The sequence below is a fragment of the Zonotrichia albicollis genome, chromosome 22 (genome assembly GCF_047830755.1).
Source record: "Zonotrichia albicollis isolate bZonAlb1 chromosome 22, bZonAlb1.hap1, whole genome shotgun sequence".
Classification (NCBI taxonomy): domain Eukaryota; kingdom Metazoa; phylum Chordata; class Aves; order Passeriformes; family Passerellidae; genus Zonotrichia; species Zonotrichia albicollis.
The window spans coordinates 2,690,032-2,702,470 of NC_133840.1; the positions used below are offsets into that span (position 1 = coordinate 2,690,032).

A 12,439-nucleotide genomic window follows, 5' to 3' on the forward strand; every position below is an offset into this window, starting at 1 on the left:
AGCCATCAGCACTGAAAAAAATATTGTTTCTCCACACAGAACTCAGACATTAAGGATTAAAATAGAGTGGAAGTGAGGAATTGTGACACAGCTGACAAAGCCCTCAGCACACACCAGCCTTCCCTCTGAGCCCAGATGTGCAACCTCTCTCTCCCCCGTTGTCCCTGGGAGGGACAGAGGCTCCCAGACAGCTCACACAAGTGGGCTGCATACCAGACTCTTGTACAACACAGATATTTAAACAGTGTCTGGAGCAGGGGGGAAAAACAGACATTTCTTGATTATGATACCAGAATGAATTTCTATCAGTTATTGAAGGTTGGCCTTAAAAAAAATATTTAAACCGCATTTTTGACCCAGCTTTTGATCATTCAGTCTTTCTCAGAATACTGAGGAGTGAAATATCAAGTATTGAGAGACAAATTTTCCCCTTAGAAACTGGTGTTGAGCATTCCCAACACACACAGAACAGGGAAGGAAAATCCAATGACAGAATTCAAGCACCTGCTTCTCCACAGCTCCTGTGCAAATGCAGCTTCCAGCATTTCCAGTACACCTGGTGACATTATTTCTAATTTCTGTTATAAAGTGAGAAATTTGTGACTGAGAAAATCCTCCTGACCTAACACGGAGTGAAAATGTTTCAAAGCAACCCAGGTTTCATTGCCTGGGTGATTTCTGTACTTTCACACTGGACATTTAAATCATTTTTTAGGGAACAGACCCTTCAAAATAGAACTCAAAAATCCTCTCCAGTCAGCATTAGTAATTAGTGCAATGCCCTGTGCTGTTTTTTCCTTATCTGTGAGCAGGTGTGCAAATGAATAGAACAATGTGGGCACGTTCTCCTGCCAGGGCCCAAAGAAATCCAACCAGGAGGTGCTTTACACATTCCTTACTCACAGCCCTCATTGTCTTCCCCCTGCCTGCTTTAACTCTTTGCTATCTCTTCTCTCAGGAAGTGCTCAAGTTCCCTTATTTAAAGCTGCCATTGACTCATTCCAAAACTTATTTTAAACGAGGTAATTTTGGAGAACAGCTCAAAACTGAGTTGTTACTCAGAGCACCCACTGCCTGTTCTACTGTCTGTGAAAACACGCTGTCACTTTGTCACCTCACTCCCCAGCACTGTGGGGACTTTAGACTAAAGTGCAGCTCAAGGTTTGATCAGTTGTGAATTTCTATTTAATTAAAGACCATAAAAAAAGGGAAGAAACCTCCCCTGGAGTTATTAACAAATACTGGCATCAAACCTGAGGAATGCAGGGTGTGAGGAGCAGCCTCCTGGTGACCACCCACAGCAGGTAATAAATAACAATTAATAAAGAGAGGAAGCTGATGAGGAAAGGGAAGACTGAGCAAGAGAAAGGATGAGTGGAATTCGATGTTCATTTCAGCAAGTGATTTCTGGGAAAGCAAAACAAAGAAATAAAAAAGAACTCAAGGTTTCCCAGTTATTGTACGTGACCCTTCCACTTCCATTTTTATGATAAACACTTTATAAAAACCTGCTTGTGGTCTGCTTGAACTTCTTTTTTCTTGTACCAAGTACCCTCAAACGCTGTTGATTAAACAAGCCAGCAGCCTTTTCAAGCAGGAACTTATCAGCCAGCAGTTGTTAATTTAATCACGGCACAGATCCCGCTCTGAATTTGGCCATCTAAAACGCTGCTAATTAAGCGAGATTTCTCTCATTAGCCGCGCTCCATCATTCCCGGGCAGTGAAGTCAGTGTCGTGTCGGAACAGAGCGCTGCCCTGTCCCGGGTGTGGCGCGGCCTTTGTTCGGCCCCGCACGCCGAGATGCGGAGCAGCAGGGCAGGGTTTGCACCGAGGCCGGGTCGGTGTGAGAGCCTGTCCCCACATGGTTAACCCCTTGCTGCCCTCAGGGAGGGCTCGCTGGAGCTCCAGGGCAGGGTTTGCAGCGAGGCCGGGTCGGTGTGAGAGCCTGTCCCCACATGGTTAACCCCTTGCTGCCCTCGGGGAGCTCCAGGGCAGCGCTTGCAGCGAGGCCGGGACGGTGTGTGCGCCCGTCCCCACATGGTTAACCCCTTGCTGCCCTCGGGGCGCTCCAGGGCAGGGTTTGCACCGAGGCCGGGACGGTGTGAGAGCCTGTCCCCTCATGGTTAACCCCTTGCTGCCCTCGGGGAGCTCCAGGGCAGCGTTTGCAGCGAGGCCGGGACGGCGTTGTGAGCCTGTCCCCACATGGTTAACCCCTTGCTGCCCTCAGGGAGGGCTCGCTGGAGCTCCAGGGCAGCGTTTCCAGCGAAGCTAGGACGGTGTGTGAGCCTGTCCCCACATGGTTAACCCCTTGCTGCCCTCAGGGAGCTCCAGGGCAGCGTTTGCAGCGAGGCCGGGACGGTGTGTGAGCCTGTCCCCACCGGGTTAACCCCTTGCTGCCCTCAGGGAGGGCTCGCTGGAGCTCCAGGGCAGCGTTTGCACCGAGGCCGGGTCGGTGTGAGAGCCTGTCCCCACATGGTTAACCCCTTGCTGCCCTCAGGGAGGGCTCGCTGGAGCTCCAAGGCAGGGTTTGCAGCGAGGCCGGGTCGGTGTGAGAGCCTGTCCCCACACGGTTAACCCCTTGCTGCCCTCAGGGAGGGCTCGCTGGAGCTCCAGGGCAGGGTTTGCAGCGAGGCCGGGACGGTGTGTGAGCCCGTCCCCACCGCGTTAACCCCTTGCTGCCCTCAGGGAGGGCTCGGCGGAGCTCCAGGGCAGGCGGTTGCAGCTCGGTTGAATTCAAACCCTCTCGAGTCCACGTTGACAAATTCTTCAGCAAGCCCTGTGGTTACAGGGAAGCTGGTTTCACTCTGAGTCACTCCTGTTCAAACAGTTTACTGGAAATGGAGGGGAGGGGGAATTTTCAGAGAAGTCATGTGATGGCCAGACAAACCACAACCAGTAAAGGTTCAGTGGAGGCAAAAACAGGTCCCAGCAACGACTGACAGCCAGTGTGCAGATGGCACTCAGTCATTTCCAAACCAGCCCTGCTGCACCTCGGCGTTTCTGAGCATTTAACCCTTCTCCAAGGCTCTATTCTTCCCCAGCTTGGAGAGTAAACAAACAGCGCTGGCTGATAGTAACATAGGCAACTAGAAAATATTTTTACATGGAAATTTGGCTGCGGGCGAGGCTGCACAGAAGCAAACCCCCGATGTGTAAATCATTAGTTCTTAAAGAAATGCCACTTAATGAAGCCAAACACTCAGAGCCATTAAGGACTAGATATTCAGAGATATCAGTACTTTCCCCTCCTAGCAAGGAGCACCGGCATACAGCAATGCCCACGCACTGTCACCGGGTGCCCTGAGGGAAGCTGGCACCAAAAGTTGCTTTTTCACTCCTCAGCTTGAAGTGTTCCAGCATGACAGAGAACTGAGAAAAATTACCAAGCAGCAAGTATTAAACTGGCAAAAGAGTCTCTGCTCATGTGTGTGGGACACAAAACTGCACCAAGAGTCTGTGACTGTGTCATTCCCAAAGTGCTGCCCCAGCACTGAGCATTCACTCTGCTTTGGATACACTCCCTGTGGCCAAAAGGGAGCTCTGATAAAAACCTCCCTTCACTCTGGAATCCCACTGGAGCAGAGCTGACAGCAGCTCAGATGCTGTTTGAAACGCTGCTGGGTTCTAAACCCTGCCCTGAGTATGAACAAATCCCAGCTGGGCGTGCTGGGCTCTGCCTTGTGGCAGCTCTGGGGACAAAGCAAAGGCAGAAAAGGCAGAAAAGGCAGAAAAGGCACCCCCTTGTGCAGGGCACGGCCACGAGGCAGCTGTGACACTCCCTGCAGGAACTGGGACTCGTGGGGAGCACACAAAGGGACGCGAGGAAGGAGAAGTGAGTGTTCCTCTAAAAGAAGGGGCTTTTTCTCAAGGGTGCTAATGGGAAGTGCAGCACAGACACATCGGCTGCAGGTTAATGAGCTCTCTCAAAAGCCAGCACAAGGAGACAGGTCACTCAGATCTGACATCCAGGACAGAAAACCCATCAATAGACTCTTTAAAGTAAATGGCATTTTGCTCTGTGCTGCTCTGAATGGAGCACTAAACCTTTACGCTGTTTAATCCTCTTAGGTCCCTTTCTTGGCTGGGTTTTTGTGGCCCAGCCAGGAGCAGATTCCCCCTGCCAGCCCCTCCAGGCTGGATGCTGCAGCCACGATCCATTCTCACCAGAGAAGATGCTCATCTGTTTCTCCAAATGACCATTGTTGTTGAGAAACAGCAGCACTGAGCTCTCTGAGCAGCTCACACGCAGCAAAAACGTCAAACAGCTGGCTCTGCCTCATGGGCAAAGAGCAGCTCAGCTATTCTGCAAAATCCAACACCCATCCCCAAACCTTCCCAAAAAGCTGGCTGCAAGGAGACATTTCTAGTGAAAAAATGCTCCTTCACTTGGCATCAGGCATTTGCAGCATCCCCAAGGCACAGGACATTTGTCACAGTGTGAGTGTGAGGCTTCAGGCTCTCAGAGTGGGAGAAAGCTGATGGAGGTAACACAATTGTTAACGAGCAATTTAAAATTAGGCATCAGCGCTGCTCATGAATGCAAATTACAGGGCAAAGAGTGATAAGCTGTGCTGGAGATTGGGATTTGCAGAGGTCATAGGAAAGGCAGGCCTGTCTCCCACAGACATCCAGAGAAAACATGATTGAAGCCAAAAGCAAAAAGGAAGTCACATTAGCAAATGGAAAAAACTGAACTGTCAGTTTTACGAGCACAATACAATTTAATCGGATTGTCAAAGCCTCATGTTAAAAGAGTTTATAGAAACCAAACCACAAGTGGAGTTCGAAAGATTTTTTTTTTTTTTTTCCTGGCCATCCATCCACAAAACAACACGCTTCAATCCAAACTCAATTGCCAAGAAAATAAAATCAAAAGTACTGGTAAATAACAGCATCATTTTCCTTCATTAATTCCACCAGGCCACTTGTTTACTCCAGGCAGTCAATACAGCTATAGTTTGGCCTGGCCTGACAAAATGCTCTCTAGCAAAAAATTTTCTTCCCAAGAATCTCACTGTGCGTTCTGGAAACCATCTCTGGCTGCTCCCACAACTGTACACACATATAATTTGCTGGGAGAGTTTCAGTAAACACAGATACTGAAGTCATGTATTGAACTGGTTTCCTTGTTGTTTTTTTTACCACAACTTGATTTTCCTACAGTTAAGGGATTACTTTGCAAAGCAAAGATTGATGGGAGACAAAAGAACAAAGCAGATTCTTTTTTCCCCCCTGCTGCATCTTTTAAAAAAAGAGAAGAATTTACTATTTATAATAGCAGAAAAACCCTTTGGAACCTTCTAGTAGGGAGAGGCTTTTGGGAAACACAGGGTTTACTGTTAGAATTACTAGATTGCACTCAGTATTTCCAGACAAACCACTTTCATGGAAAAGCTTCATCCATTATTTTTTGAAGGAGGGAAAAGAAAAGTGTATATTTATCTCCAGAAACTACCCTGGCAGAGGAGTTTAAAGACATCAGTGCATGGTAAATAGCATCTGCTGGTTTTTAACAGCAGTCTCATGACCCGTTTCAACTTCGTGGCAGACAAAACAGGATAAGAAGGAAAAATACAGAGGGAAAAATTCAGTGGCAAACAGCATGAGGAAAAAATGTTTGATTTGGTCTAAAACACTATCAGGAACTCGTGACCAGGATACAAACTCCTGATCTGAAGGAAAAAATATCCACAGCAGTACCTGACTGATGTGCTGCATCAACTGCAAACTGAGCTCTGTTCAACCCCTGGAGAAAATAAATGACAAGAGCAACAAAAAGAGACTTGGAGCAGTTTTGCTGCATTTCCACATCAGGAAAAATATTTCCTCAGGCTGGTGAATGGGTCACACACTGGTCCCTGAGGGTGTCAGTGGCAAGGCAGGCAAATGCCATCTGAAAGGGATGAGCTGAGGCTGAAAATCATCTCTGGCCCAGGGAGGAGTTCAATGCAGCAGAACAGCCAGGATTATGGAACAGCAGCTCCTGTACCCCTGTTTTCCCAGCCCAGTGTCTCCCTGTCTTTACTGTGCTGTTCTTGTACTCTACATAATTGCAAATGCTTGGCTGCACTGGTTTATCTGCTCCAACAAGCTGCACACTTGTCCTGCCATCAGCACAGCTATCACCCAGCGCAGGATCTTTCTCCACCCCTGGGAAGTCTGTTGTGAACTCACACCAGCTGATTGCTTGGCCCCCTCTCATTTAACTGGAATGGTTATTTCCCCCCTGTAAGCTGCTCTGTGTCATTAACTCTGTTGTTTCACACTCTGTCCTTACTTGTGCAGTCTCTGCGTGTTCCAGCATCTCCTCGAATTCCTGGTACTCCTCATCATCAGGCTCAGCCCCCGACAGCCGGGCTGCCCTCGCCATGAAATAGGGGGGCAGCTCTCCAATGGCTGTACCAGCACCCTGGGAAAAGAAACAATCCTGATTTATTTTCCTGTTTATTCCCAAACACAAAACATGTGACACGCACAAGTCCCGTGGCCATTCTCCGAGCCGACAAGAGCAGCTGTTTGGAGCAGTTTGCTTTCACCCACCGGGTCAGAATTCCCATCATTTCCAACAGAATGCTGCTCCTTTGAATCCCTATTTCCCTGTGCAGGGGAAGGCCTGGGGGTTACAGGGTTAAGCAGACAGGATCTGTGCATCCCTGGGGCCCTGTGGAGCAGCGCGGGGGCGCGTGGAGCAGTGTGTGGAGCTCCTCCCTGGAGCAGTTTGCTTTCACCCACCAGGTCAGAATTCCCACTATTTCCAACGGAATGCTGCTCCTTTGAATCCCCATTTCCCTTTATTTCCCTGTGCAGGGGAAAGCCTGGGGGTTGCAGGGTTAAGCAGACAGGATCTGTGCATCCCTGGGGCCCTGTAGAGCAGCGTGTGGAGCTCCTCCCTGGAGCAGTTTGCTTTCACCCGCCAGGTCAGAATTCCCATCATTTCCAACGGAATGCTGCTCCTTTGAATCCCTATTTCCCTTTATTTCCCTGTGCAGGGGAAAGCCTGGGGGTTGCAGGGTTGAGCAGACAGGATCTGTGCATCCCGTGGAGCGGCGCGTGGCCGGAGCCGTGGGAGGCTGGAGCTGGTGGCCCTGCTGTCCCCACGTCCCTGCTGTCCCCACGTCCCTGCTGTCCCCCACGTCCCTGCTGTCCCCCACGTCCCTGCTGTCCCCCACGTCCCTGCTGTCCCCCACGTCCCTGCTGTCCCCCACGTCCCTGCTGTCCCCACACCCTGAGTCAGCACTGCTGTGTCTCACCCCACCACATGATGCCAGACACATTCCCCAGCATGTGACAACCCTTGATCCCCAAGGGCCTCCAGAATAATCCGGGAGCTCCTCCCCGGTGCTGTCCTGGAGTTTGCTTGTTCAGTCATGAGACTCTGGGCGAGTGTTTGTTAGAAAACAGACTCAGGTTTTACTACAGCAAGGAAATAAAAGGTTAAGCAAAGCCTGAGCTGGAGTTTTCCCTCTCCTTCAGCTGGGATAGCTGGAGCCAGCCCCAGATGAAAGGACGGCTGCGTTCTCACCGCAGGAAAATCGTATTTGTTTTCTCAGGACATCAAATGACTCATTCCAGTCTTGTGGGTAAAGGCAGCTTTAGCTTAAGCAAGGGAAAAAAAGAGAGACAAGCTAAGATTGAACATATGGATAAACAGAGGCTAATGGAACAGGAACTTGGAATTAACTCAGGATGGTTTAAATTTAGGGCAGGTGAGAGACAATGGCTGGGCACTGCTCGGGAATGCGCTCCCTGCAGATGGCTTTTCTCTCCCAGGGTCAGCAGTGAGCAACAAACGCTTTTCTCCTCCTTTGAAGCAACGTGAAAGCTTTTCAATTTCCTTTGTTCCTGCTCTATGCACAGCTGCAAGCAAGAATTCCAGCTGCTGTGGATATTCCAAATCAACAGGTTGTGGTTTTAAATACCACCGCAGTTAAATTCTCAGTTTAAGCACCCGAAGTGCACACAGGCCTCGAATGTTTATGCCCTTGTTTTCCACAGAAGAAAAAGTTTAAATGACTGCAACAAGCTGAACTTCATTAATCTGCATATTTCTGGCACAAGGGGCAGATAAGCCTGAAAACAGTAGCAACAACACTTCAGAAAAATTAACTTGAGGTTATGTTCTCAGGGTGATGCAAGAAGAAAAAGTCACATTGCTCCTCCAGGCTCTGCCAATTTGCTTTGGCTTCGTTCTGCGAACTGAGGAAGAGGTTTGCATGTGTGTACTGGACATGAACTTGCTTTAAATTGGATAAGTCACATGCTCATTATTACAAAACATTTCAGAAGTGCAACAAAAATCATATGATTTCATGTCTGCTGGAGATAGGTTCCTTAAGTGAAGAAAAGCAAAAATAAAAGAAGAAAAACCAGCAAAAGCAGCAATTAAGGACTCCAAACCAGTAACTATTTAACTGCTTTTTGTAACATTAGATATTTTCCCCATTTAATTCTGAATGCCAGTTTTACATGGAGATCCCTTGGACTCACAACAAACTGGAAAGGCAAATGCTAATCAAAATTCTTTTACATTCAGAAAAGGAAACTGGGAAATGCCTCCACTAGAAAGAGTCCTTTAAACAGATTTGATCCTGCTCAGGACACAGGCAGCCTGTTCTGCTAATCCCAAGCAATTAAACATTTTTATTCTTTCCCCTTATTTCTTGTAAAAAACCAAAAAGGCTGCAAGACATTAAAAATATAGGGCACTATTGGATTGCTGGTCCCTGTGGGCTGGGAGGCTGTGAAAACTGGCATTCACCTAAGGATTGTTCTGAGCCCTTCTGCAGGCCAGGGCTGCTGCAGCCAACTTTTACAGGGATTGCAAAAAGCATCATTTTCATCCCACCTAATAACTCAGGGAGATTTAATCCATGTTACCCTCATTATCAGCAGCAATGGCCAGCCCTGCCATGCTGGGCACTGGGAGTGATTTTAATCTCTGCCTGAAGTTGGCTGCTGATGGTTTGGTGACCCTTGTGCACAGAAATGCTCACATTTCACCCCACAGCACACTCAGCCTGCAAAGTCACCCCGGGTGAGCTGCAAAAATCAGCTTTTTCACCTTCTGCAAGTCACCTTGCTCTTTGCTAAGTGGACATTTAGCTCCAGAGTGACAGAATCCAAAATAACTCTGCTCCACAGCTTCCATAAGGAGCGAGCTGGAATTAGGACAAAAGAAACACTCTGGAAGCAGAGCAGCAGCAGTTGCCAACTTGATTTGGCTTACAGGAAATTAGCAAGCAGTGTTTATGTACTCAGGAACATTCCAAGAAAGCATAACATTACACGAGACACCCGGGCAGGACAGAGGATGCTCCCCAGGGAACAGCCAGGGGAGACAGAGTTCAGAGCAAAGGGAGCTGACAGGGAATCTTAAAAAAAGGGGGGGAAAGGGTGAAAAAAAGTGGGATGGAAATGTTCCTGTTCCCTTGGCCTCTGCCTGATTTAATCCAGGGAGCTCAGAGCACCCAGGCACTGCCTGTTCTCCCCCATGGCTGCTCTGAGATTCCAGCTCTCAGCTTCATTCTCCTCATAGCTCAGCTTTTACATGCTGCAGATGAAGCAAGAGATGTTTACCCTCAGCTGCATTTTTATTTTGCAACCCTAGAAACGTAGCTGTAAATGCCATTTTTATGGCTTGTCTCTATTAAATGGATTTCAGCGGGGGGGGGGGGTGAGGAAGAAAACAAAAAGAAATCTTAGATGTATTTACAGTCTTGTGAGTGTTGGTGTGATCAGCTATTTACTGAGCATTCAGGCAATTCTGGACTTTCATTAAGAGTCAAATTTAAGTTGTACTTTGCTTTTTGACAGGGCTGTGAGTTCACTTTCTCTGTTGCTGTTTTGATTTGAGTCCCTAAACTCACACATTGACTGGAATTTTTGTAACTAACACAACAGCTGCTGTTTAAGAAATTGTAGTGAGCAGTTGCCTTATATATTAAAAAATACCAGGGTAGGCATCAGATCCTGGTTTTAGAATTTCCTTTCCTTGCATTTGAGTTGGAAAACCAGGAATTTAGTAATTAAATCACCAGCTAGGACAGGAAGTCAGCAGCAAAATAAAGTTAATTTGGCTTGTAGTTCACAGCAGATGCATCTGTGTAAACTGCAATTCAAAATGAAAAAAACAGCCTGGCCAACCAAAATTCTCCAAAAATTAAACTTCTACAAGAAGCTGTAAAGAAAAAAAGAGGAAAACGGAAAGGAAGTTCCAATGACAGAGTTTCCTAAGAGCCTGATTCACTTAAACAGGAAAAGCTGCTCAGCTTTTAAGTGAAAAGTGGAAGCAGGCAGAGAAACAGAAATAAAAAAGATATAAAAACGTGGAAAAGAAGAATTTTAAATTAAATCCAATTTAATTAAAATTTATATATTTCATTAAAATATGTTAAAATGTGGAAAAGAACACTTTTAAATTAAATGCAATTTACTGCTGCAGCCCAGAACGAGCTGGGAGATGAGGTCCTGAGTCCTGCAGAGGAGGAACTGCAGCTTCACTCATCAAAATTATTGCAATTATTTCTTGCTTAGCCCTGGGAGCTGCCAGATCACCTGGGGTGCAGAAACCCTTCCTAAAATTTACTTTTTACATCAACAGCCTTCAAATTCTCTGCTGGTATTTAAAAACAGCACCTGATGGAAACATCCCAGGAATATTCTGTTAAAAAGATCAGGGTTAAAAAGTTCACTTCTCACATTACCTTGGGCATCGTTATTTTGCTAATTAAGGAATTTTGGTCAATTGCTGGCCACAAAATCCAACCCAGAGATGGAAAAGGGAGGTTTTTAGAGCAGCCTTACCCACATGCAGGCCTCCAGCCTGACTTTGGAGATGATTGCCCACAGGGAGATGGAGCCCTCGGCCGGCTCCTCGTCGGGGCAGACGATTTGATCGGGGTAAGGAGGCTCAGGGAAATTCACAGAGTTACATTCATAGGCAGCCAGAGTCACTGAGGCTATGTGTGGACCCTGAAAATAAAATAAAAAAAATTTAAATTGTATTTTACGTGAGTTAGAATAAAAACAATATTTATCCCTTAATGCTTCTCTCTTTTAATAATGTTATTGATGTAAAATTCTCGTTTGTTGGAGTTTTTTAAAAGACCATTTGAATCACAATGTTGAGCTACTAATGTACTTTGAAATAAATGAAATATTTCTTTTGACCCACTGAAATGTTAGGGAGCGTTTCAGCTTTTACCCTGCCACTTAGAAAGCTGTCAAAGAGAAATAAAAATCCTTATTTTTAAAGAAGCCTGGAATTTTCAACAATTTTACAATGTTCTCCTTAAGGTATTTATGACTTACAGCTTTATTAGAGGAGGTGTTTCCCCTACTGCTGCTTTTAGAGGATTAGGCATTTAAATTATATATTGATTTTTTTAATGGCTGGGTTTAATGACATCTTGCAGCAGACTTTGCTAACTTCTGTGTTTTTCTCCAACAGCCAGTTGTTTAATTTGTGTTTGTTTTTACTGGGTAAACAAGAAAGGGACCTCAGTGCTTTTTGCTAAAAAATGCTTTAAAATGTAACTCCAAACTTAAACATTATTTAAATACCATTTAACTGAATTAATTTTAGTTTCCATCTTACACTGAAAGATTTTTTTGGACAAAACTCCAAATAAAAGGAGCATAAAAATCCATTCAAGAAATGAACTGTTAGTTTAAAAACCTGAAAGAATTGCCATTATTTTTAATACAAAAGAATTGAAAAGCAATTCAAACAATATGAACACCAGAAATCTAAAAAACAATCACTTAACAAAGGTCATGGAAACACTGTCCAGGGAAAAGGGAGGGGAAAAAAATAAAATTACTGCATTAAAATGAGATCTTTATGTAAAACCACACTTTTAAATAAATCTAAAAGTTTCATTAAGTGCAGAACAAATTACACAACTTAACTTCTGCTATTCATTACTTGATGGGTTTTGACATCATGCTGGGAAACAATGCCAGCAATTTTCATTTATCTGCAATCTTAATTTATTTCCATTTTATTAGAGCAATAAGGGAGTTGGATATACCCCCAAAAATCAAAGGTGAATTTATGAGAGAGCCCCAAAAGCTCCATTTGCACATTCAAGGGTGAAATTCCAGCACTGCTGGGTTTGCTGGGCAGATTCGATTCACTCACCAGCATTTCACAGCAATCACACCCACACTGCCATTTTTCAGTGGCACTGAATTAAGAATGTTGAAATAAAATCCCAGTTTTTATATTTTCTGTATGGCAGCTGCAACTACTGTTGGCATATGCAAACAATTCCAAATAAACCAAATAAATGCAAATAAAGCCATTCTTCTGGTGAAGCACAGGCTGCTCGGAGAGCAAGAAAATGATTTTATTTATTCCTTGCTGCTTTACAGGAGGCTGATTCCAAGTGCTTGGGTGTATTTTGGATGGCAGAAATACAAAACCTGTGAGATGAT

General features: G+C 45.7%; 2 protein-coding genes across 2 annotated transcripts in view; one reads left to right on the forward strand and one right to left on the reverse strand.

Annotated features, from left to right (window-relative positions):
• The window catches only part of PTRH2 (peptidyl-tRNA hydrolase 2), an 86,153-nt gene that overhangs the window by 46,504 nt on the left and 27,210 nt on the right, over nt 1-12,439 (forward strand). The window lies entirely within an intron of this gene.
• VMP1 (vacuole membrane protein 1) overlaps nt 1-12,439 on the reverse strand; it is a 69,294-nt gene that overhangs the window by 31,155 nt on the left and 25,700 nt on the right. The window contains exons 6-7 of the mRNA XM_074557332.1: nt 10,805-10,972; nt 6,279-6,410 (exon numbers count right to left, since the gene is read on the reverse strand). Of these exons, the coding sequence (XP_074413433.1) occupies nt 6,279-6,410; nt 10,805-10,972 (300 nt within the window). The remainder of the gene's footprint in view (nt 1-6,278; nt 6,411-10,804; nt 10,973-12,439) is intronic.